At 37.0% G+C, this 27051-nt stretch overlaps 2 protein-coding genes and 1 long non-coding RNA gene across 3 annotated transcripts; 1 reads left to right on the top strand and 2 right to left on the bottom strand.

Annotated features, from left to right (window-relative positions):
* Window positions 1-5774: 5774 nt before the first annotated feature.
* On the bottom strand, window positions 5775-7731 carry LOC117134656 (kinesin-like protein Klp10A). The gene has a single exon (XM_033293021.1). It carries the CDS (start codon window positions 7560-7562, stop codon window positions 5838-5840), a length of 1725 nt encoding a protein of 574 aa, XP_033148912.1. The 5' UTR covers window positions 7563-7731; the 3' UTR covers window positions 5775-5837.
* Window positions 7732-11403: 3672 nt separating this feature from the next.
* On the top strand, window positions 11404-12232 carry LOC108595945 (maker35). The gene is made up of 4 exons (XM_017981231.1): window positions 11404-11526; window positions 11583-11671; window positions 11730-11892; window positions 11949-12232. Exons 1-4 carry the CDS (start codon window positions 11484-11486, stop codon window positions 12017-12019), a joined length of 366 nt encoding a protein of 121 aa, XP_017836720.1. The 5' UTR covers window positions 11404-11483; the 3' UTR covers window positions 12020-12232.
* Window positions 12233-23057: 10825 nt separating this feature from the next.
* Window positions 23058-26771, bottom strand: LOC108595381. Its single transcript, XR_001915008.2, has 3 exons — window positions 26212-26771; window positions 24922-25041; window positions 23058-23139 (listed from the first exon to the last, which is right to left on the bottom strand). It is a non-coding gene; the product is annotated as an uncharacterized LOC108595381 (long non-coding RNA).
* Between the last annotated feature and the right edge of the window lie 280 nt (window positions 26772-27051).

Raw genomic sequence — 27051 nt, 5'->3', positions numbered from 1 at the left:
TCAGGGCTTTGATTGCTTGCCACGCCTTAAAATTAAATTAATTTAGCTTTCAATTAGAATTAATAATTCATTTGTCTACTCTGTTTCACTTTTTTCACGCTTCTCCCCTTCTATTGCAATTCAAAATTTAAATTAATTCTGTCTACACTTTCACTGATTTAATTTTGTTTGCTAATTATTTTGTTTTTGCTACAAAATCGTAATGTGCACATTTGTCGCCTGGCCTTGTGGCCATGTCATGCAATTGCAGCCAAGGAATGCCACCCAAATGTTACCACAATCCGTTGCTGTTGGTCCAAAGTCAGGCTTTCTTTCCAACAGGACCCCCCGCACTCTCTTCCGCTCGCTGTTGGCTGCACGTGCATTAAAAGTTTAGCGCCAAAGTTGTTGGCGCCCGTTGTACGGACACAGTACGCAAACCGGAAGTGGTGATGGCGGCGTGTGCTACGCACACCTAAACAAAGTGTAGAAGCGCAGAGAGTGAGAGATACAGAACGAGAAAAAGAGAGAGAGAGAGAGAGAGAGCATGGCAAGTGGCATGGCTGATGTAGTTTAATTATGTAGAAATCGAGACACGCACTTTAGCAGGCAACGTTAACGCTGGCTGCTTTCGTTGCCCCCCTCTCTATGTCTGTGGGCGTGGCATGCACACTTTGGCGTTATATCGCCCCCATAGCACACGCAAAATTTGTAAATTTTTCGTAGCTGCGAAGCATCTGCTGTGAGCGATTATAAATTCTGTTGCATGTCAGTGGTTTTCATAGTTTGTGTGTCTGTATGTGTGTGTGTGCAGCAGCCGCCGCCAGACAGCTTGTGGCAGGTGTAATAAATGCCCCGAATTGCATTAAATCACTCAACACTTGAAGATCCTTTAGTACAGCGACAACCAAAAACACAAAAAAAAAAACACAAACTTTAGCTTGATGGCTTGTAAAAAATAAATTCAGCCACAACAAAATGCAACGTTACATAAATTTTCATAAACAAAAATACGTTGGAAGCAGCGCTAGCATTACCCGAACCGTAGGAGACACAGTCGTTTATATCAATTAGCCAACAAGCGAACAGTCAAAGGATAGTCCTTAGTCCTTGCTCAGGTGAAAAGGTTAGCACATGGCGGTGAAGTTTGTGTAAGGCATTAATTGATTTATTCATGCACCAAATGTGTAAATTAAATTTTACAAATTAGTTGTGAACCAACATCCAAAACATTAAGCAGAATATTTTTGCTTTCGATTCAGTTTAATGAGGATTCTTAAAGTAAATGCAGATATTTAAAAAAAAAAATAATATGATAATTAATTTATTTTTGAAAAAATAATAAATAAATAAATAACTTAACTGTCACTCAGTAATTAAAGCAATACAATTTGTTTTATATCTGTCAATATAATTTTATATAATTTATAAAATTGCTTCAAAAAAAAAATTTTTGTAAGGAAATAAGTCTTTCAGAATTCAGAATTTTAAAATAAATGTTAAATTACTATCTGCCTTCGTTTATAAAGAGAAGTGTGGCATAAAAAAAAATATTAAAAAATTCGAGTTAAATTTATTTATTTTTCAGCTCAGCAATATTTTATTATACTGTACAAATTTACAATAAAACAATTACTTAAATACATCTAAACACATCTTCATGTGTTTTTAATACAAGTCGTTTGTAAAATAATAAATAATAATAAATATTTAAGTATGAGTCTTAAATTTATGAAAAAGACAATTGCAATAGTTTTGATTGCTCGCAATTAAATTGATGTAACAGATTCTAGGAGTATAGCCTTATTATTATAAATAAATAAATAAATATAAATTATTATTGTTATTATTGATGGTCCACTTTGGCTCAAAACGTTAACTGTGTTTTCAATTTATGCTCAAAAATATTGATAGACATACGGATTGTACTGAAATTTATTGTTGAGCTTAGCACTGAAAAATTCATAGAAAAATTATGTGTGGCAAAATGACAGAATATTAATGTTAAATGTTGTTGTTTATTGTTTTTATCAATGTTTATAGTTTTCAATTAAATGAGCCGCAAGTAGCACGTATGCTTGCCTAAAGAGCCTTAGCCCCAACAGGTTAGCCACGTTGCTCTCTCTCTCTCTCTCTCTCTCTCTCTCTCTCTCTGGATGCGCTTGAGACGCTGTTGAAAATCTTTGGAAAAACAATTCGCGTTACCAACGCAATTTCACACTTTACCAGCTACAAATTGCAAACATCATAGTCCAACGCTTGCAGCCACACATACATACATACACTGCAGTGTTGTATCCTTTACTGGCAGGAAGCCGCCTTGCCAGATTATAAAGATGACGACGGCGCCATGGAATTTTATGATTTATGAGTGCGTTCTGGGAATTGCCAGCAGCTACTAAAGAGAGAGAGAGAGAGAGAGAGAGAGAGAAATAGCAAAATGCTAAAATTATGTTCAAGTGTGCGCTCACTTTTAGTTGCAAGCTCTTGTGGCTGTGTCTGTTGGTTGTTGCCTCTTGTTGCATGTTTATGTTATCAGCAGCGCGCTGTGGTGCTGCAGCTGATTGTAAAATTTGTAAAGGTGCAAGGACCTTATCTGCTGTCGATGCAACGTGCTGAGTCGATATAGCCATGTCCGTCTGTCCGTCTGTCCGTCTGTCCGTCTGAATGTTTGAGCAACTGTTTCTCAGCAACTATAAGAGCTAGAGCAACCAAATTTGGTATATAGGTGCTCCTTTATCCAAACCCGAACGCTTTTATTTTATTTTTTTTTATTTCCTCCCCCCTCCACCGCAAATCGAAAAAAACGGTATATAAGGCAGTACAAAAATCTTTAAAAATCTGAAATAAGTCACAAAATGGCCTAGTCATGTTTTCGACCGATTGTGAAAATTTCAAAACGATCGGATAAATAACAATGGATTAATAATTCAATTTTCAATATAGACAGCGGGTGCACACGTGCTGACGCGCCATAGAAACGTCCGCTGCCGACGCAGCGGCGGGCGTCGGCTGGCTGACGCTACAGCGCAAACGAGCTGTGACGCGTTAGCTGTTTGTGTGTACGTGTTTGTGAGGCATGCGTGTGTTTGCATGCGATACCCTAGTCAAAGTGATTTGGAAATTGTTGGTGGCGCCCAACTTTAACCTGTCCACTTGTTTATTTATTTTCTTTCTTTTTGTGGCGCCACAGAAATTGTTGCACTGTTTTTTGTGTGTGTGTGTGGCATTGCCCCATTGAATCGAACTACGAAGTGTCTCAGGTTTTTTTATTTTCAGCACCAGCAGCATGCCAGGCCATTTGATAAATGAGTTTTGCACATGGTCAAGAGTTATGAACGATGACGAGCGCCTGGAACGACAACATCTTCAACTGCAACGACGACGGCGACGGCAATATCAACTGCAATCTGTCAGAGCGCAACAAATTGAACTGTTGAACGTATGGTCCGCCCACAAAGCGTAATGTAATTAGGTATACATATTTGGAAGCAAGGGTAAAGCCCAATTTATGCAATGATCAGGCTCAAAATAAATGAAAGAAAAAGGACAGATACTAATCAAAAACAAGTGGACATTTTGAAGTTTGGCGCAACCAACTTTTACATACACTTTGACACACGCACGCACTCACAAGCACATACACACAAACAGCCAACGCGTCACAGCTCGTTTTCGCTGTGGCGTCAGCAGCGACGCCGCCGCCTGCGTCGGCAGCGACGTTTGTATGACGCGTCAGCACGTGCACCCCGCTGCAATAGCCTTCACTGGCTTATCAACGATCGGTCCTCTCTCAGTCTTCGATATAAGGTCCTGCTCTACAATTCCGTACTTAAGCCCATCTGGACCTTTGGCTACCAACTATGGGGGAACGTTAGCAGAAGCAATATTGATTTTCTCCAGAGAGTCCAGTCAAAAATCCTTAGAACTATCACCGGGGCACGGTGGTACGTTTTAAGCGAAAACATACAGAAAGACCTAATTATACAACCAGTCAGAGATGTAATATCTGAACAGAAGGAAAAATACTACAGCAAGCTTTTTTCGCATCCTAATCCCCTTACGCAAGGGCTAACAAAGCTGTGCAGCCGATCCCGCTCCCGTCTGCGTCGTAACGACCTACCAACCAGCGATAGAAACTATGTTACAAGATTTGCATACTTATTGTTAGTCTTAATTTAAGAGAAGATTCAATAAAAACAGCAAAGTTTAAATAAAAAAATTACCACGTTGCTCTCACAATATGAATAATAGTGGCTGAGAAAATTAAACTCTAGCTCTTTGTTTATTGGTCAAGCCTTTCATGCCTCTTGGCGACAACGACCGGCATGCAGGCCCGAGCCTTCGGGGCACACCTGATCACTGCGTAAAATTGACCTGGGAGCCACCAGTGTTCCTTGCGGATTGGAGTCCACGTCAGTTGCCTGGCAGAGCAAACAAACCAACATCAAAAGCAATTGCAGTGGCCAGGGAAATTTTAATTCCATGTTTAGATCAAAGACGTTCAACTATTCCAAAAGAGCTTTGGATACTGTCATATTTGTAAAGATCTTTCCGGCTCTTGGTATAAAAAATTAAATGTGTCTAATTTCCATGCATAATGATTAATGATCAAAACATCACTCAAGTAACAAAATACACTTACAATATGAATAGTTAGTAGCGACTGAGTAAATTAAACTCAAGCATTTAGTGTATACACTTTTTATTGGGAAGCTTCTAAGGCCTTTTGGCGACAGCGACCGTCAACACGCTTGGCGCCTTCGGTGCACTGGGCAAACGTGAAGAGAATTAACTGTCTCTTTGGTGAGAATCCACTTTGCCATTTTCTTGGACTGACGAATTGGCTACCACTTTGTTGACTACTTGAGTTGGTTTCTGTATTTCGACTTTCGTGGCTACTGAAGAGGGGTTCAAGTCCACTTTGGGGGTTTCTTGAGAAGACTTCTGTAGCTTAGATTCGACTTTGGGCTGAAGAGGGATATTTTTAGTACCTTCCGTCTTCAGGTCAATATCGACAGAAGACTTACATGGGGTAGGCACATCGAAGCCAAGAGAATGCAACTAAAACTAAAAGCCAATAGCCTCCACTATGGGGGAACGTTAGCAGTAGCAATATTGATATTCTCCAGAGAGTTCAGTCAAAAATCCTTAGAACTATCACCGGGGCACGGTGGTACGTTTGAAACGACAACATACAGAAAGATCTAATTATATATATATATATATAAATAAATATTTATTATAAATAATAAACTAACAAAACACTTTTTTTTTTAATAGTTTATATGCTTAAAGATTTTTTGTTAAAAGAAAGTTGAAGACCACGTATTTTGAATTTTACTTAATAAAAACCAAAAATTTCCCTTAATAGTGAGCTACTAATGGAAATTAAAAAATTATTATTTGAGCTCAACATATTTTTTTTAGTAATTACAAAAAAATAATAAACGAAAAATTTTTAATACATGTTTATGGTACATTCGCTTGTTAATATTACAAAATGTGATTTAAATTAGATAAGATTGATAAAGGGATACAAAACTCCTAATAGATAAAATTAATATATCGACGCATTTCCCAAAAAAATCATTTTTCTAAAGTCGCTCTCTCATCATCTGGTTAAATATCGTAATAATATTCGCTATAGTTGAAGATATAATAATTTACATCTTTGAGTATGTTCAGTTTGTTCAAAAACAAATCAGAAAAAAAGCTCTACTGTTTTGTTTTGTCGAAATATTATTAAAAGGCATCTATCGGGAAAAAAGCTAAAACGACAACACTGATGCATGGACAACGAGGTCTTTATTTATGGTGAGAGTCAACATGCAAACATGAATTTGATTAGAAATGAATTAATTGGTGGAATTGCCATTGTCGTTTGTCTCTTCCTTAACCAGCAGCTCCTTGACGCGATCCGCATAGCGCAGCGTGTTAAGCGTGTGCTCGCAGCAGCTCAACCCCGGCGAGATCATGGCTATCATGCAGGTCTTGCTCTTGGCGCCAATGAAGGAATCGCGCAGCACTTGCGTCAGCTTGGAGACTCTAAATGGTAGATGAGCCGATTGTCTGCCCAAGGCACGAATGCATTCCTTCAAAGCAAGCAGCGACTTGTTGATCTCAGCGCCCTCCATGCGTGTCTCTCTGTCGGCTGAGGAGGTGTCCATGCCGCGCTCATTGCCCGCCAGATCAATGAATGAGAACTTGCCGTGTATCTTGGACTTGCCCACGGTGCGCAGCACGAGCTGGAAGACCGCATGTGAGCGCGACGAGTTGGCATTGGCCGAGGTCTGGCCAGAGGTGCGCACTGCATTGCCATGCTGAATGAGCTTGAGCACATCCTCGACGCTCTCCACCAGCTGCTCAGTCAAGCCCACCACCTGCACCTGCTGTCGTCCGTCCTCGAGCACGCGCAGCTTTTGCTTGTCCGCCAGCAGATCGAACACCTTGCCGCTGTAGATCTCAAAGAAGCTGGCAAAGACGCACAACTTCAAATGGCGATACTGCGTGCCGTTCAAGGTGACAAACACATCCTGTGCCGCCAGAGCGTAGATGCCGTTCTTGCTGTCCTGCACCTTGCCATCGAAGACGCCGCCCATGGTATGCGTCTTGCCTGCGCCCGTCTGGCCATAGGCAAAGCAGGTGGCCATGCCGCCCTCGAAGATTGTCTGCACCAAGGGCTTGGCCGTATATTTGTAGACGAGCGCATTGTCGCAGTCCGCATTGAAGGCATAGTCGAACCGAAACTTGTGATGCTCCAGAAACTTGGTCAAGTCCACTTTGGTGCGCGGCTCATGCACCATGAGTATGTCCTTGCGTGGCACTGAGATCACGTCGAGCTCTTTGCGTGAGCGCTCCTTGCGGCTAAGCGGACGCTTGCGCACACAGACTGTGATGCGATGCTGCTCCATGGGCTGCCCGTCCAGCAGCGGATCGAACTCGAGCGTGCTCTGGTATTCACGTATCATTTGCAAGGTGCGCCAGTGTGGATTGCCTGGATCTTGTTTCATTAGCGCTTGCTCCTCCAGCTTCAGTTCCGCCTGACGTGCGCGTCGCTGCTCGCGCTGCTCCTTCAAGCGCTCCACCTCCTTTAATGTTATCGAGCGTCGTTCCGGTATTCGCGATTTATTTGAAGTTGCTGCACGCTTCTCCTCTTGTGCCTTTGCTGCTGCTGCTACTGCTGCAGCCTCCGCCTCCGCCTCCAGCTTGGCCAGGTTGCTGTTCATAGTTCTGCGTGCCGTTGAGCTGCCACTGTCGCTTACATTTAGTGCAACGGCAGCAGCGGAAGCAGCAGCTGGCGAAGCAGCAGCAGCAGCAACATCAGCTCCACCAGCAATTCGAGCTCGCAGCGGCGCCGATGCTGGCGCTGCTGCTGCTTCGGCTGGCTGCGCCTCCAGCAATTCTGGATTCAACAGCAGCACAGTTGCCAAATCAACCTCCTTGCCCTTGGTCTCGCCACGTTCATACCACTCAACCGATATATATCGATCCGCTTGATTGCATTTTGCCACCAGCGCGCCATGTATGCGTCCATCGCTGCGTTTGATCATCACATATTGCCCATTTTTGATCGAGTCCATTTGTTTAATAATATATCAATAATATAAGAATAATTAGCTGTAGCAGTTGCGTAGATTTTATAAATATTTAAAGCCCGTTTGTACTAAGTCGTGTGCTTTCCATAAAGTTTTCTCTTTTCTTATAGGGAAAAAGCACTGAGAATTGAAGTGAGAGGCTTGCTCAGTCAAGCTGTGGATCAACTTGCTTGAAGTAAAGTTCATTGCTCTCCAGTTATATAGATTTGATTTTCATAAAGAAAAAATTATAAAGATAAAATTGATGCCATCAGCATTATCATACACTTCACTGCAGCTAGCGGAAGTATTTTTTTTTAAGCAAGTAATTTGTATCTGTAGTATTTTTATAATTAACTATTTTTTTTTTTATACCTTTATATTAACTAATTATTAATTATCACAGTTGTGATTGCTCTATATGATTTTATTAAATCGCACATGAATTCAACTCAAACTGCTCAAATTCAAATATCAACTGCTCAAATTCAAATATCAAATTTTCAGTTACAGTGGCGTATACGTTATAACGTATACGTAATTTATAAAGAAACTCAAATGTTGAACTGCAGAAGACCTTCTTTAATTCTATATTTAATGTCAGCCAACAACAGACGTTTATGTTCACCTTTGGCTTTATAGTTAAAAATATATGGCCTAGTTTGTTGAGAAGTGAGCATCGGGGCAATTAGAACAACGATCAGCTTCATGTTAAACACTTACGCACTGAGCACTTTTTACAAATCCAACTTATTTTTACCTTTTAAATAATTTATACTTAGTTGCAAGCGGAACAAATAAATAATCGTTCCTAGTAAGAAATATATGACCTCGGATGCTTGAAATTCCTTTCACTTGTGTGTCTCAATGTTATTGTTTTTAAGTTAACGTTCCGAATAAAATCTTTCACCTTGACCTTAAATGGTCAATATATAAATATTTATAAATTAGAGCTATTGATATGATAACATTTTATCGATAAAATTAAATGGGGGCGAGAAAAAGAAGATTGCTAAATATGTGAAGATCATTAATAAATTAAGCCAGATCAGCCCTGATAATTGACGTGAAAGGCTTGCTCAGCTAAGCTGTTGATCAGCTTGCTTGAAGTAAAGTTAATTTCTGTAACGACCTACCAACCAGCGATAGAAACTATGTTACAAGATTGTATACTTATTGTTAGTCTTAATTTAAGAGAAGATTCAATAAAAACAGCAAAGTTTAAATAAAAAAATTACCACGTTGCTCTCACAATATGAATAATAGTGGCTGAGAAAATTAAACTCTAGCTCTTTGTTTATTGGTCAAGCCTTTCATGCCTCTTGGCGACAACGACCGGCATGCAGGCCCGAGCCTTCGGGGCACACCTGATCACTGCGTAAAATTGACCTGGGAGCCACCAGTGTTCCTTGCGGATTGGAGTCCACGTCAGTTGCCTGGCAGAGCAAACAAACCAACATCAAAAGCAATTGCAGTGGCCAGGGAAATTTTAATTCCATGTTTAGATCAAAGACGTTCAACTATTCCAAAAGAGCTTTGGATACTGTCATATTTGTAAAGATCTTTCCGGCTCTTGGTATAAAAAATTAAATGTGTCTAATTTCCATGCATAATGATTAATGATCAAAACATCACTCAAGTAACAAAATACACTTACAATATGAATAGTTAGTAGCGACTGAGTAAATTAAACTCAAGCATTTAGTGTATACACTTTTTATTGGGAAGCTTCTAAGGCCTTTTGGCGACAGCGACCGTCAACACGCTTGGCGCCTTCGGTGCACTGGGCAAACGTGAAGAGAATTAACTGTCTCTTTGGTGAGAATCCACTTTGCCATTTTCTTGGACTGACGAATTGGCTACCACTTTGTTGACTACTTGAGTTGGTTTCTGTATTTCGACTTTCGTGGCTACTGAAGAGGGGTTCAAGTCCACTTTGGGGGTTTCTTGAGAAGACTTCTGTAGCTTAGATTCGACTTTGGGCTGAAGAGGGATATTTTTAGTACCTTCCGTCTTCAGGTCAATATCGACAGAAGACTTACATGGGGTAGGCACATCGAAGCCAAGAGAATGCAACTAAAACTAAAAGCCAATAGCCTCCACTATGGGGGAACGTTAGCAGTAGCAATATTGATATTCTCCAGAGAGTTCAGTCAAAAATCCTTAGAACTATCACCGGGGCACGGTGGTACGTTTGAAACCAACAACAATCAACAGTCAGCAGCACAAAATATCATAATATATAAATAAAATTTATTATAAATTAATAAACATTTTTACGACTTCTTTAATTCAAATATTTATGCTTAAAGAATTTTTTGTTAAGAGAAGTACGAAACACGTATTTTGAATTTTACTTAATAAAAACCAAAAATTTCCCTTAATAGTGAGCTACTAATGGAAATTAAAAAATTATTATTTGAGCTCAACATATTTTTTTTAGGTAATTACAAAAAATAATAAACGAAAAATTTTTAATACATGTTTATGGTACATTCGCTTGTTAATATTACAAAATGTGATTTAAATTAGATAAGATTGATAAAGGGATACAAAACTCCTAATAGATAAAATTAATATATCGACGCATTTCCCAAAAAAATCATTTTTCTAAAGTCGCTCTCTCATCATCTGGTTAAATATCGTAATAATATTCGCTATAGTTGAAGATATAATAATTTACATCTTTGAGTATGTTCAGTTTGTTCAAAAACAAATCAGAAAAAAAGCTCTACTGTTTTGTTTTGTCGAAATATTATTAAAAGGCATCTATCGGGAAAAAAGCTAAAACGACAACACTGATGCATGGACAACGAGGTCTTTATTTATGGTGAGAGTCAACATGCAAACATGAATTTGATTAGAAAATTCAAATATCAAATTTTCAGTTACAGTGGCGTATACGTTATAACGTATACGTAATTTATAAAGAAACTCAAATGTTGAACTGCAGAAGACCTTCTTTAATTCTATATTTAATGTCAGCCAACAACAGACGTTTATGTTCACCTTTGGCTTTATAGTTAAAAATATATGGCCTAGTTTGTTGAGAAGTGAGCATCGGGGCAATTAGAACAACGATCAGCTTCATGTTAAACACTTACGCACTGAGCACTTTTTACAAATCCAACTTATTTTTACCTTTTAAATAATTTATACTTAGTTGCAAGCGGAACAAATAAATAATCGTTCCTAGTAAGAAATATATGACCTCGGATGCTTGAAATTCCTTTCACTTGTGTGTCTCAATGTTATTGTTTTTAAGTTAACGTTCCGAATAAAATCTTTCACCTTGACCTTAAATGGTCAATATATAAATATTTATAAATTAGAGCTATTGATATGATAACATTTTATCGATAAAATTAAATGGGGGCGAGAAAAAGAAGATTGCTAAATATGTGAAGATCATTAATAAATTAAGCCAGATCAGCCCTGATAATTGACGTGAAAGGCTTGCTCAGCTAAGCTGTTGATCAGCTTGCTTGAAGTAAAGTTAATTTCTGTTCAGCTACAAACATTTATTTTGCAGCAAGCTGCCATTTAAGAAATTTGTCAAACAGCCTAATTATAATAATTCAAACATATTTGTGATTGCTCTTATTAAATCGAATTTAACACAAAATTTGAGCTGCCATAGACCTTCTTTAATTGTCTATTTAATGTCAGCCAAGAGCAGTGCAAAAAGTTAGTATAAATTACTCAGTCTTAAGACTTGATGCATGAATCATTTAACCATTCTTCAGGTTTTCCAATCCACAAAGCCTCACATTAATGCATTGAAAATGCTTTCAGCCCAAATAAAATATAATCTGTACATTTGCTTATATTTATATGTCAAGAAAAATGTGTACCTGCTCTTGGGCGAATGTGTTTGAAACTCGAACGATCTTTCGCGTATTAGCTTGGTATATCGCATTCGCGCAAATGATCGTGGCAGCTCTTATAGTCTATTTCCTTATAAGTCAAGGTAGGTATTGCAATGATTTCAAATTCGATTTGATGGATGATTTAATAAAATTGCAGGCGAAGGCTTGATTGCTAATCTAGTTGCGTGTTTTATTGGCTTTGTATTGGTTGTGCTCTCGTCTTTTCTAATCTACATACTCGTTAAGGTGTTTCCATATAATAATAATTAAAAGAACATCTTTATATATGAGCATTTGTTTGCAGAAAAGTCTAAAGCTACTGGGTATATACAACATTATTTACGCAGTATTCGGATTGTTTCTTGTTGCGTATTTAACAGTCAATGCCTATCACTGGATCAATTGGCCCAACTGCAAACATGAGGAGCCGCAGTGGTATGCCCCTCTGCTCGTTACCATATACGCAGGTAAGCTGCAGTTTTTGTTTGTTTCTGAAACATCAGTACATATTATTATTCAACAGGTACTTATTCATTCGCCTTGGCTATATTGTGTTTGTATCGATCGTTTGAAAAGACAGATGTTGAATTGTAAAAACCTTAACATTTCATAATATCTGAAATCTGTAATCTGTAATGTAAGCAATGCAGACAATTTGTTTTTTTTTTTTTGTAAGCCTGAACACTAGTTTAAAGAAATATATGACCTAGATTGTTGATTATCATCGCTTTATCAAGAAATTCGCATCTTCAGCGATTCTGTTGCTGCTTCTCCTGCGAGCTGTAGAGTAAAACCCTCAAACCGAAAGAGTTCGATGTACCTTGCCTAAATAGTAATTGTATATAAAACTGCTAAGTATAAACTTTATTTTAAATTTTTATTTTATTTTTTTATTTCTCATATGATATATCCTTTTGTCCAATAATTTTAAATGATATGCAATATCATTGGTGTCCTTATTTTATCATAGTTAGCCATACCCAAACCCAATATTAGGTGGGGTCAATCGGGTTCTTGTTGGACCGGGATCCGTAAAGTAGTTCAGTAAAGCAATAAGAATGACGAGCAGCTTCATGTTAAACACTGAACACTTGTTTACAAATTCAGCATATTTATACCTTTTAAATAATTTATAGCTTCTAAACTTCAGACGGAACAAATACAGTTCTAGTAAGAAATATTGAACCCGGTAGCTTGAAATTCCTTGCACATTGCTAATAATATTATCTACGCTTTAATTATTCTAGGCTTCCGTATCTTCATGTAATTGTTTTTGAGTTTGTTAACTTGACCTTGAATATATTTATACGTTAGAACTATTGCTATGATGATATTTTATTTTCGCTATGTAGAAATTTTCGATGAACTTTGATGAAACTAAATAAAGGCGAGAAAAACCAATTATATTAGATCGATTCATATGTAAAGATGATTAATAAATTAATTGAAAAGTAAATTTAATATTTGTTTAACGCACAAACCAAAACCTGTATTACTTCATTAGAAATCAGCCTGGCTACTATCTGAAGAATTTTATATAAAATGTGATAAGAAATACGCATGTAATATATCTATACCCCATGACTTCAACAATGCCTTAGGAGGAAATAAATTATTATTTAGTTTATGTGTAAAGGGTGTAAATATAATTATGCCAATTAGACTAATGAGCAGCTTCATGTTTACAAAATTCAACTTATTTATACCTTTCTAATAATTGATGAGAAATATAAAAAGTACGTAACATTGCAATACCTGATTTATTTTCCGAAAAGTTTTATAAAAACTTTTTAAAACGTATTTTTCATTTGAATAATTTCCCTATATCTTTATATCTTTATTAAATCATTTTAACCCTTTCTTCGTTTCGGTTGCCATAAGCCTTAATCTCCATTAGTTTCAAGAGAATAAATGAATGAATAATGTTAATGTTATTATGTTTTTTCAACACTAAACACTTTTAAACAAAAATTTAGACTATTTATATTTTTTACCGAACCATATACAATTAAACTTCCAGCAGATTCCTTTTACTGATGAAGAACAAAATTAATATTTAATCTTTATGACTGTTTTGCTTTACATTAAAATGTGGAATCTTAATATCAAGCCTTTCCTTGCTGAAATTTCTTAAGCATCTATGCTGCTATAATCAAAGATAAATAAGAAGATATTTATACCTAGTGAATAAAAAAAAGTCTAGTTTAACTCAAGAACTCAAAAATTTTTTATTTATATAAAAACATGTTTATTTTGGTTTAGTAAAACCTTGTTTCGGAATTTGAGGCGTAGCCATAACGCAAACTATAGCAAGAAGAATAGGTGACAACTTCATGTTAATTGTTATTATGTTTTGATAATTGGATAATGCGACTTATATAAGCACGAGTGTTTTTTTACATTGGCAACGCTAAGTTAAGTTACATAAAGTTCAAGGTCTATTCGAACTGGGCAGGTGCGTTAGGCGAAACCAAATACGTAAGCGTAGAAAATTGATTCAGTAAGTCTTTTCTTCAAAGTTCGGCAGGAATTATAAAATTATTCTAAAAAAGAAATGCATTAGATCGTTGTTGAATTAAAAAACTATATTAAAAGGCAATTTTGTACGATGATGGAATTGGAGACACTAAAAATGCAAAGCTAATCTCGGTAGAATGAGACAGATGCACAACATCTGCCATCGACTTATAAATCGTAAAATTATATTAGTATAATCAAAACTGATTTATTAATATCAATACATGAAGAATAAATGATAGCTTCATATTAATTGTTATTATATTTGGATATAATCAGATAATGTGTCACATATACAAAAGGAAATGTTTGATTTCAAAATGCAATTGGCAATGCTATTTAATATTAATACAGTTCAGGGAATCTCATGCCTATGCCTTTTATTTAAATAATTCGATTTGTGCTGCTAGGCGAAACAATTTTGTTAACTACGTTAGCATAAAAAATTGATTCAAAAATCAAACTTATGCATATTAGTACGCTTTAGATATTTTAATATAATAAAAATAGCTCTAAAAAATTTTGGAATCTTGCTCCTTTTTTTTTGTGTACTCCATTTGAATATTGTGCTTAAATTGGACCTCAGATCTGATAGATGGCAAAACAATTTCGTTTATTGTCGCTCCCACTTCTGCTGCAGCTGCTGGTGCCTACAGCCAAGTGTCAAACTGAGCTGAGTGGCATGCAGTTGACTGTTTTTTTTTTTCTTTTATTTTTTGTGGTTGTTGTTATACTTTGTCAGCAAGTACTGCAAGCTCATGCTCCCGCGACCAGGAAGCCAAACAGCCGACAAATTCTACGTGCCCAGACAGTGGCAACGAGTAGCGTAGGCAATCAAATCGCACACACACATACACATATATATACGTATGTATGCATGCATGTGTTTGGTGCACATTTCCAGCTCAATTGCGCGCTCAATGAATAATTTAGTTGAAAATTTCGGCGCACTTTTTGTGTGTGTGAAAATGCGGTCTATACACTTATTTGAGTGCAACAGCCAGCCCAACCCCCCAACCCCGCAACCACCCAGCCACCATGCCGACTGCTTAGTCAGTCATAAAATTTATGCGTTTCTCCTTACAGTTTTTCTCATTTGGCAAGCGACGTTGTCTGCGTTTTTCTTTTTTTCTAAATTTTCTTTTATTTTTGTTTCTCCTTTTTGCGGGGAAAAACTTGTGTCTGCTCTCGGTTGGCTCATAAAATGCCTCGCGCAACAGTTGAAATATTCTAAGCGCTAGGCGGCGACCATGCCCAGCATTGCACTTTGCTGGCGTTGCCATATCAGCGCCATAAATAAATTCTCCCATGTTTGACTTTTGGGCAAATAACTGCTGGGAAGGGGTGGTTCAAAAAATAGAATAAAAACCATCTAACTGACTGCATGATATGGCGATTGTGGGAGTTGCCCCACGCCCTGCCTCAGGGCATAGCCATTTATATACGTGTATGCACGTGTGTAAGTGAGTTTTTATGACTGCAACCGCTTGCTGTGGTTAAATAATAAATAAATTGCTAACAAAAACAAAAAAAATAAGAGCGCTAAAATTTCGCTTGCGGCGGTGCGTGTGGCGACAACAAATTAAGCAAGCATTTGTATAATATGTTTATTTTTCTAAAAAAATCCGCCAACATCAGCCAGCTGAGTAGCTTTAATAACGATTATTAAAATTTAATTAGTTTTATGGAAAGATATGATTTTAACTGAAATTAATTAATTAAGATTATCAATAAACATAAGCAAAGATCGGTGATAAAGAATATAGCAAATTAATAAACAGTTGAAGAAGAAAAAGAGGAATTAAATTCTGAAATAAACTCGATCGTATACTTAATTTGCTGTCTGTAGCGCTTATAGTCGCTAACATTTTGCTAATCATACTTGCAGACTGATGGATACGCTTTAATCTGCAGCTTAATTTGGTACAGTATTTAAATTAAATTTTTATTAAATTAAACAGTCACTGCTCAACATGAAGTTGTTCTTGATTTTCTCTGCTGCTCTGATTATCGCTGCCGCTGATGATATTGCAACATTGCAGAAACCAAAAGCAAAGGCTAATTTTATTTTACAAACATTTTGTGCAGAATCTCTGAGGATATTTGCGTATGGAAATGAATATGGAATTTCGCATATGATCGATAGCGCTCAATTAAGAGCACATCACTAGAGGTTTTGGGCTGGTTAAGATTATCGATGACATGAACTAAAGTGTGAGGAGCTTAAAATAATAATTTCCATGTTTGAAAAAATGAGCTCAATGCACTAACTTTGTATGCTGTGATCTTCGTTAATTGATACAGCACATGGCAAATGCAATTTGTAGCATATTTATGGGCAATTAGCTAAGTACAATAGTTGCAAAAAGTATGCAACCTATTTGATATTTGATCTTACGAATAATTCGAAGTATAAAGACTTGATTTCTATGAATCATAGAGTAAAACATTAGTTAATTGCTGCGCTTTTTCTTAAAATCGTCAAGCTACTTTAGTATGCAGCTTTAAGTGCCTTAAATTCTACACTCACATAGGCATGTTGAGCTCTTTGTATAAGTTGCATGTTGCTAGCACACGAACTCACTTTAAATGCAACACAATGGGCGCCGCAACTTTATTCAAACTAACTTGCGGTCTAAGTCTACACAGCTGCATATTAAATATCTACAGTTTATAGCTCATAAAGCGACTGCCTGCTGCTATTTTTTTTTGTTCACTCTGAGCATGCTGAGTAGTGAAAATTATATGCAGAGCTCAGAGTTTGTCTTCTTAATTAGTGGCCAAGTTAAGGAAGCAGCAGCAGACAAAAGCTCCGACCATAACAATTGTCTGCGTGTGTGTGTGTTTGCTTTACTACAAAGTGAAACTCCGTGAGGAGAGAGAGACAGAGAGAGAGAGAGAGACGTGTTTGCTTCTTGCGGATTATGATTATTATATGGCAATTATGAGTTTGCCTTGTGTCAATTTGGTAACAAGTAAAATTGCTCTAAGTAAATGCTGAGCCGCCAATTTGTCTCAATTTGAGATTGTTGAGAATTGAAATTGAATTTAAGTTGCTTGTGTTAAATTGTGTTGTGTGTTTGCTGCTGCTGCTGCTGCTGCTGCAAGTGACACTGCGGTAAGAATGTGCCTCGGCACATAAAATCGATAATTATATACAAAAGAGTAGTCGGTAAGTCCTACGCAATTATACAGGCAGAGCTGTAAAAGGGCACAGTTCAAGCGTGCCCTTGTCCGCATCTACTGATGTCTCTCGCACCTTCAATAGACAAATTAACATTTCGACAAAGGCAACCTAATCAAATGTCACAATCACGCATGCGGCTGTCCAGCACAGAGAGCAGAAGGCTTTAGCTTTGCCTCAACCTGCTGGCTGCTGCTAAAAGTGACATTTTGTTATAGCTTGCATGCCATGCAGGCTGGCTGGCTGGCAGGCTGGCTGGCTGGCTGGCTGTCTGACTGGCAAGCCGGCTGGGCAAGCTCTAGCGCATAACTTTCACTGTTGTCAGTTGCAAATTACGCCGCACGTACCGGACCGGACTGCAGAAGCAGAAGCGAGCAGGCAACGTCGTAATTTAAAGCTTATTTTGACACACACCACACACACACGCACACACGCACACACTGACATCTGCCTGGACTTCAGAGCAACAACATCCAATTTGCATCTTTCAAAATCGTGTTTTGTTACATTTTGTGGATGCGCAAAAATTTGCATACGACAATTAACACTCCAAAAAGGCGCGGGGGTGTTGCACATGTCAGCCAAGGGTGCAACACCAGCGGCAGCAGCAGCAGCAGCAGCAGCAGCAGCAGCAGCAGCAGCGCCAGCTTATTCGGCATGCAACAGTCGTTTTAGGCGTTGCTCGACAACACTGCGTATGCTTTATATTGCCTACACCTCACACTCACACTCGCACCCACACACTCAAGCTGCTGCTGCTGCTGCTGCTGCTATGCAAATAAGCCACAAGACTACAACGAGACTACAGTGGGTGCCAACTGTCAGCAATTCTATTATTCTATGCGCTCAGCACAACAAACTAATGAGAATTACAAATTATTTAGCTAAGCGATTTCAAACGAGAATTCTTTTGGCGCTTAATAAATGAAAACCAAAGCACACAATGCCTTAAAGCAAATTAAGAGCCGCAATCAGCCGCAAACATTTCACTCACACACATGTAAATACACATATGTATGTATAGATAGCAATCGACTGAGTAAAATTGTCGCGATGGTAAAAAGGGTTGCCCGAGAGTTGAAATGTGTGTGTGTGGGCAGCGGTTTGAGCTTGCGGGTGGCGCTGGTTTGTTGCCAAGAAATGTCATGATAAGCACACCACACACACACACACACACACACATGCATACAGCCACAGTTATACTTAATACGCTTAATTGACTTTCATGTATGCACGAATGAGTGCAGCGACACGAGACAGTTACGTTGCCTGTGGGCGGTCGAGTGGGTGGCATGGGGTGGCCGGTGGGGTTGGCTCTGATGTGACGGGTACAGGCAACATGCTGACGTCTGCTGTGTCTACATGTTGGCCAGGCTGCTGCACCATTGAGCCAAACTGATGCGATTGAACCGACTACAAAATGCTGCAACTGCTGACATTAGCGCATGCAAAATTAGCCAAGCGACAATCGTACGCAGCAACAATCTGACAAGCAAAAGTTAAACATTAAAACAAAAGCAAAAATCAGAGAGCTTAAGTATAATACTGCGCGCCAATTGCATTAAGTTTTCTTCCATACTATTAGTAAGTGATAATAGTTTCATTAAAATCAATCAGACTTAGTTATCTAGATGTCTATAACCTAGATGAACTTTTTGATTCTAAAATTTCAATACTTTCTGCTATGCTATGTAAAAATTGTCAATTGGGCCAAAAATGGATCTAATTTCAGAGAAATGCATTTTTAATAGTGTCTTAACTAATAATATTTTGTCTAATTTGCTATTACAAAATCATAATCTATGAAAAATTCTGAATATATCTTTAATAGAAACGAAGGTTCTAAGACCCTTGCTGGCGGAAATTAAAATCAAAAACTATTTTGAAATATAAATTAAAAATACAAAATTGTATTGCAGAATTTTGTTTACTAAGCAACAAAGCAACAAAAAAAATTAATAAACCGCACAAACTAGATTTGTTGTTTATATTATTAGAATTATAAATTAGACTTCAAACTGATTGCGATTTATACCTTATTTCAAGTCAGTTGTATAGAATGCTTACTGTAATATAAAATATCTCCGCCACATTCATTTTCAATTGATAAACAAGAAGTTAGCAAAAACCTCAAGTTAAGTTCTTATGTCTGGGGCATTTGAATGCTTCTGATGAATGCTGTAAATCCAGTAATGGAATCTATTGCCAAAAGGCATTCATAATCGCACAGGCAAACACACACACACACACACACACACACACACACACACACACACACACACTCATACACACGCACGCAGATTGTTGGCAAAAACGCTTATAAGCTGAGTCCACACAAATGCGAGTACACTCAGCACTGAGGGCAGGCAGGCAACGCTCTTCACTCTGACCCAAAACGCATAGAGAGTCGCATTTAATCACTATTCACTTCATTGATTCACTTATTCAGTTGCTGCTGCTGCTGCTACTCGTATTCGCATTCGGTTTGAGTTTGCAAAATGCCAATGTTGCTGCTGTGCACGTTCCGTTGCAGTCATTACCATTGACACCCAAACATTTTGTGGGTGGTGTTTGTATTGTGTGGATTTTGTGGCTCTTTTGCCACACTCTCCAGCATATGTGTGTGCGTGTGTTGTGGGCTCGTCAATCGCATTTGACAGCAACTCCTGCTGCTGCTGCTGCTGTTGTTCAATGCACATAACTTGACAATTATGCAAGCAAATTTTTCACTATATGCTCCTAATCCCAGAGTTTGCAACTACTGCAACATTTTTGTGCAACAAATGTGACAAATCTGTGCTAATAGTCTAGCCCCAAAGCTGTGGCATATGTGTGTGTTGCTGTTGCATGTTGCACAAGCTTATTTGTTATGACCAAAAGTTATGTATTTATAATAACAGTTGCACATAAAAAATGCACTTTAGTTCATAGAAATTTATGCTTTAAGGCAGTAAGTCTATTTATTCTATTATTTGTTTACATTTCTGTCTGTATGAAATTAAAGATTTTTATAGCTAAAAGCTCTAGAGCTACCAAACTTTGGGCTTTTCTTAGAAAAGAACTTTTGGCTTTGATTTAAATTTAAATAATCTTTTAGCTTGAATAGTCACCTAAAATTTTCACTGGAACAAGCAAGTAAAAGAAAAATACTTTTCATTCGTTTCAGCTGAAGTTTGTGTTTTAAGTTTTCTGTTTCAATCACACATAAATAAATAAAAATTTTTTATATATTGCAATAAATTTTATTTATACATTCCTGACAATTCATACAGTGTAGAAGTTTGCTGCCACTGATTAACTAGAAATTCAAATTTATTGCAACTTGCAAGAGAATTTCAAATCCAATTTGTCGTAATTCCTGCACTCACAGGACGCTTCCCCCCATAAGCTTAGACTGCAATCCAGACTGCTTGTTGACAACAGATCTTGTCCTTACTTTATCTTATGCCTCGCATAATTCTTAAGTGCATTAAGCCCTTTTCTGACTTCTGTGCTTTCCCTTGCACTTGGCCAAATAAAATGTGAGAGCCTTTCGCAGTCTCTCGCTTGCGCTTCCATGTGTCGCGCTCGCTCTTTGTGCCTATTTGTCTTTCCGCCAACGTTGCTCCGAATAAAGTCAATGTCAGGCAGAGCCGCCTGCTCCTGGCTCTGGCTCCAGCTGAAACTCAATTACATACGGACATACACCTATTTATGTATGTGTGTGTGTGCGTGTGTACACATGACACTGGCATTCACTAAACTTGCACAGACACATACATCACTTTTATTTATTTGCATAGCAAAAGAAAGCATAAGGATTCACATACATCCAGAGTCGAAGCCGGAATGCCCTCGCAGTAGATTCAGCTTGTAAATTCAGTGAGCTAAGGAGCTCACATAATAATGTGTTAATTAATAAATATATAAAAAAAAAAAAAACTAAATAGAAAACGTCTCGAAATGCAGCAAATTCTTCATATATTATTTTATTACTCTTTGTTGAGTAATTTTTGTCGTGCATTTGGCTGAAGAGTAAAAAGTAATTGCTAGAAAATAGATTCACAATTTTCAGTTCAGTTTTTGTATCTGCATATGTTTATTTGTATATTTTGTATATACTTTGAATGCTTAATACAAAATATAAATGTTAAATTATATATTCAAAACTTATATATGCTTGCTTTAGTTTTATAAATAATTTATTCATTTCATTCAAATTTTTTCAACATTTTGTGCTTGTTGTTATTAATATTTAGTTAATAAAAAATATAAATTTGAAAGTATTTGCTGGGCAATAATTAGATACATAAGAAAATTATTATTTATATTTTAAATATTTTTAACAAAATCACTGATTGTTTGCGTGGCAACAATGAACATAAAGCAGAAACAATTATAAGTAAAATATTTAATACATGCTGAAATAATAAAGTTACACAAATAAATATACAAATCTATACAACATTTTTAGCTTGGTCTTATATAATATTTGTTTTTATTTTAAATACATTTTTTGTAATAAATTTTATCGCTTTGCAGAGTGTATCAAAATGTATTCTTTGCTTTACGTTTTGTTAAGTTTCTTTGGCTTTATGTTTATGCCAAGGCACAACAAAGCACACAATGACAAACAAACGCACACACACACACACACACACATAGAAAGAAGCACACATGCTACATGCAGCTTGCAGTTGTTGTGATTGTTGTTGTTGTTGTTGTTGTTGCTGCAGCTGGCGCATAATGAGCGCAAAAACATCCTGTGCTGATTGTCAGCGCACAGTGGCAGGACCTCGTGCGTACGCACACACACACAGAGAGACAGACACGCACACATACATAGTATATAGCATATATATGTATGTTTGGTAAGATTTGTGCGCTTTTAGCGCGGTGACATTCAAGTTATTTCTTTATGTTTTGGTGACTTTTTAAGCGCAGCGCATGAATGCGAATATCTTTTAGAATGCTTCTTTATAAAACATGTGCCTGTGTGTGTGCTTGTGTGCTTGTGTGTGTGTGTGTCTTAGTCGGCCTGTCGCTAGAGTTTTGTTGATGTTGCCGCGTCTCCTGCTGCGTTTTGCGACATGTGTCGCATTCGCATGCCTCGCATCCTGCCAAAGTTAAATGGATCTCGTAATTGTTGTCATGGCTTGCTCTTAGCCTCACACACTCCTTTATATATATATATTTATATATATTTATATATATTTATATATATTTATATATATTTATATATATACGTGTGTTTTTTATATAGAGATTGCGGTTTAATTGCTGCATTTTAAACGCAATTGAAAAGACATTGAGCGCACTTTTGCCCTCCACGCTGCTTACAGTTCATGTGCTTTCAATAGAATAACGTGACATTTGCGCTTTGTCTTCCACTGTGTCTGTGTGTGTGTTTCATTTTTTATTCGGGGGTTGTTGCTACGCTTCACTCCCCCATTGTGTTCGTGTGGGCAAGACAAACACTTTCAAGGATAAACACTTGACACGTGTGAAGCAGCATTCCACAAAAAAAAAGGCGCATGAAGAGTTAAAGCTGCTTTATATCTAACTGACATTGTACTCTATACTCAGATGGCAATCGCACTTTAATCTCGCCTGGCAATCTTTACACATTTCCATACAGCAAACTGTAATCAATGCCAATTCAATGGGCAACATTGTCAGTAGATGCATTAAACCCACGAATGCGCACTAAAAATAAAATCCTACCATGCAAATATCCAGCCCCAGCCCCAGCCCCAGCCCCGGCCCCTACGCCCTTTTATTTGCAGTTAGCTGTTGCAATTTTCCATGCGTTTTCATTCGGTTCTTTTTGTTTGGGGTTGGGGCATATTGTTGGCTGGTAATGAAACGTCTATAAAACTCAAACGAATGTACACACAAAAATGGCAAATCATTTATCTTAAAATTCTCAGCTTTTTGTTGTTTGTGTGCAGCTCACAGTTTTTCATTTTCATTTTCATTTTCTGTTGAGCCTGTTGTAACTTACCTGAGCAAATATAAAGCGGCCAACAGCAAGCTGCACATAAATCAGCAACATAATGAAATAGAGAAAAAGAAAATAATTGCACAAATGAGACCACAAATTCGTTAATAATTGTGTCAAAAAATCAGCCACTTGGCAATCATTCAATATGCTTTAATAGCCAAGTAGCTGCCTGTCCTGCCTGTTTGCTATTATGGAACCAGACATTTAGCTGCCCGTGTTCAATTTTTAATTATTTCCCTATTTAACAAGTTGGCTAAGCCGCAAATGCAAATGCAAATGCAGTTGCTGCTTGCTCTTGTCAGCTCGTTGACATATTGCCACTTGGAAGTCAGGAAGACATTAGCTATGTGTTCATTTGCCTTTATTTATTATTATGATTTTTCCGTGACGGCTGCCTGCTAATTTTGATTGAAAAGCATTGAACTAGTTTAGACACTTGTGCATTTTGAGCGTGAAATTTAAATAAATAATAAAGCTATTAATATGAAAGCCACGCGAATTTATTTAAACGCAACAAACAAACAAAATATAAAACACTTAAAGTATACATTTTATTTAATATAATGTTGATGTTTATATGAACAAATCAATTTAATAATTAGCTAAGTACAGACAATTATTAGCATATTTCACTTAAATAAATAATAAATAAATTTAAATTCGTGGCTCTCAAGTTGATACTCTCAACAATATGAAAAACTATGCCATTGAAATATATAAATTGCCATTTAGTTTAAAAAAGAAATTTAATTAAACATCTCTATAATGCTAATGCATTAAATATATTTATTGTTCATTAATCTCTTAAAATATATTTATTGCACTAATCAATAAATTTGTCGTAACTCCTTTTGCATACAACAAATATTTACAACTTAATAATAAAATACTTAATGGCAATTATTGTAAATTTATTAGTTCCATGAAATGTTAATATTTATGTTCAGATTTATAAGCAATGTGTTTGTTATTCATAAATCTTTAGCATTTATAATTTTAAAACTTAATATTATACAGCTAAGTGGCAAAATTAGTTAAGAAATTAATATTTATTTAAAATGAAATTATTTACCTCTCAATTAACAGAAAGAGCGATTGGCACTAAATAACATTTGTATAAAATAATATTTTCACTTAAAAATTAAAATAATATAAATGATAAATTATACACTAAAATCTCTAAGTTTTTAATTTTGACAAGTTAACAATTTGGCAGACAGTTTAAACAAAAAATACGTTGGCATTCGCTTTCAATTAAAAATTACAACATTTTTAGCTTTCCACAGTTGTTAATTTATTATTCGGAAACGCATATTTTGACACTGAAATTAATATGAAACGTGAATGTGAACTAAAGCTAGTGTTATTTTAAATCAACTGTTGGATATCCGATGTCGCTTAGGTTAGCTTATTGACTTAATCTGCGTATAAGATATATGTGTTTATCTAATGAACGTGCCGCAGGCCGAAAAACAAAAAAAGTAGTTTTGCCCAAGATTAAACTGGTCAACAGCTTTTGGTCAAAAAGGAGTTTGCGGACAGGCAAGCGGCGCCTATTAATTACCAAGCTCAGTGTTAAAGTTGCAGTTCGCTTAATTTATGAGCTAATGGCTCAAGTGAAGCGTTGTTAAATTGTTTGACGATTTATATAACACATTTAACGACAGTTTGGTCAAGGCGTAACTTGAATTTCCGTCTCTGCATAATTTACACAGCAGTTGTCTTTCAAACCACACAGGCCTGTCTTTCACTCTCAACTAAAGGAAAGTTGTATGCAAAAAGCAAAAAAATGTAAATAATTATTTAACTTACTTGTCATAAAGCGAGGTATATTTTAATTGATAGTTTTCATTCAATAGTTTATTTTGTCTATTCACAAATAGTTTTTTTTTTTTTTTTTGATTATTGCACTATTCACAACTCGAGCCACTGCTATAAAAATCAAAATACAGTTTGAGTGATTACAGATGAGAGCAAACAGTAAATTGTGTAAAGCTCAAAAAACAAGTGAAATTAAAGGTATGCTGCACATAAATACTTCACAAAATCGAAACAACTAGTGCACCAGATCTTAAGGCCAATGCTGGCCGGAAATAGTTCGCACAGCAGGAGTCGCATTCGAGCTGTGGCTGCTGTTGCTGCTTCAAAGGCTACAAATTCAAGTGGCAACATGTTACGACAATAGTAGCAAGAAACATAACAAAAACAACAACAGCAGCAAAGGGCAAATGAAAAGGGCCAGCGGCAATGCGTTGCGAATGTTGTTCAACAACAGCAGCAACAGCAACAGCAGCAACAACAACGGCAGCTGTTGGTCGAGACTGCTGCCTCAACTTGGGGGCAGCTATTGAAATCTGCTTTGCTGATTGACGTCGAATGTTGTGGTTTCGGTTACGTTATTTGGGCACCAAAATACAACAGGCACCAGCAATTGCAACAACAACAGCAACAGCAGCAGCAGCAGCAGTTGTTGTTGATTTGGACAGCAGACAAGTTTAGAATTTTGTTGCCAGCCAAGTTAGTTTTGTGTTGAGCTGGCTCAGAGACAGCATAAAGTAACTGAGTGAGTGAAAGAGAAAGAGCATGCTGCGACATATTTGCTTCGATTAACGATTTTTGGTGCAACAATAAAATAATTAAATGTTACATTTTATTACGAGAAGCTTTAAAAATGTGCAGCTTCAATTAAGTTGAATATGCTTTGTTCTTCAGCATAATTAAAATGAATACCCCAGCATACAAAACCATGAAAACGCAAATAATTAAAATGAAACAATGTAATATACATAACTGAAACTATATTCTATGAACACTTGAAAATCACAAACACTTTGGAATTACAAATGTTTTTTGATAAGTTTTTTTATCAAACAATTATTAATTCGAATTGCTGTCCAAACAGTCTTGGGGGAATTTAAAAATAAACACATACACATTTAAGACTAATAGTAAAAATTATAAAAAATTCAATACATAATCAAAAAACAATTGAGTTTTTATTGCTGCTTAGAAGTAACAAAATAAATATTGATAAAAAGATATTTTAATTATATCATTGCTTTTATTTTGTTTTTTAACGAATTTTTGAAACTCTTGCAATACCTTAAGCTTGGACTTTAAGAACTTTTAATTGTTATACTCGTAATTGTTTCAAAATTGCACATGTAACTTGTTAGTGCGCACTTTAGTTTCGTTTGGTTCGATTTGGCTTTGGTTCTACCAAATATCAAGTATACGCACTGTGGTCTTATAACTGTTTTATATGAAACACAAACGCGTAGCGAGAACAACCGGCGAGGCGAGCAAAGATCACGGAGCGCAGAGAGCAGAAGACAGTCTTGGGCAAAGCTCTCAAGGCAAGTTAAGAACCGAAACGCGAGCGCGCAAAATAAAACGCGTGGACGTTAAACGCCTGCGCCAATGGCTTGTTGTATAACGATTCTAACGGTAAACGCTCGCAATAGCAATGGCAATGGCAATGGGCAATGGCAAAACTCAAATAAGCTTTGGAGCTTTGACAATGCTTAACTACTACAACGATAACGGGTAGCGACAAGAGCGAGAGCAAAGCGAGAACGACAACCGCACGTTGAGAATGTCGAATGGAGAATGGAAGCCAAGTCAACTAGTCAGCCAGCGTTACGCGCAGCAGGTGCAGGCGGCGGCGTCAGTAGCAGCAGCAGCAGCAGCATTTGCAATGAAATGCGCTTCTTATGCGAATTGCGGACTGCGAAATGTTTCGCCCCAACCCCAGCCTCTCACACTTTGCTGCTCTATTGCAAGAACCTAAGAACAACAACATTTGCTGCTCGTTGCACTCAATGAGCGAAGCGCCTAACAGTGCCCTAACAGTTGCTGTTAACTGCAGTTAAACAGACACAGACGCAGCTAAATTCAATGCAAAGCATAAAAGTAAACAAATTGAAAATTAAATAAAATATT

This window comes from Drosophila busckii, chromosome 2R (genome assembly GCF_011750605.1).
Source record: "Drosophila busckii strain San Diego stock center, stock number 13000-0081.31 chromosome 2R, ASM1175060v1, whole genome shotgun sequence".
Lineage (NCBI taxonomy): Eukaryota > Metazoa > Arthropoda > Insecta > Diptera > Drosophilidae > Drosophila > Drosophila busckii.
Note: the sequence above shows the minus strand (reverse complement) of the source record. Positions and strands in the feature narration are given on the sequence as shown.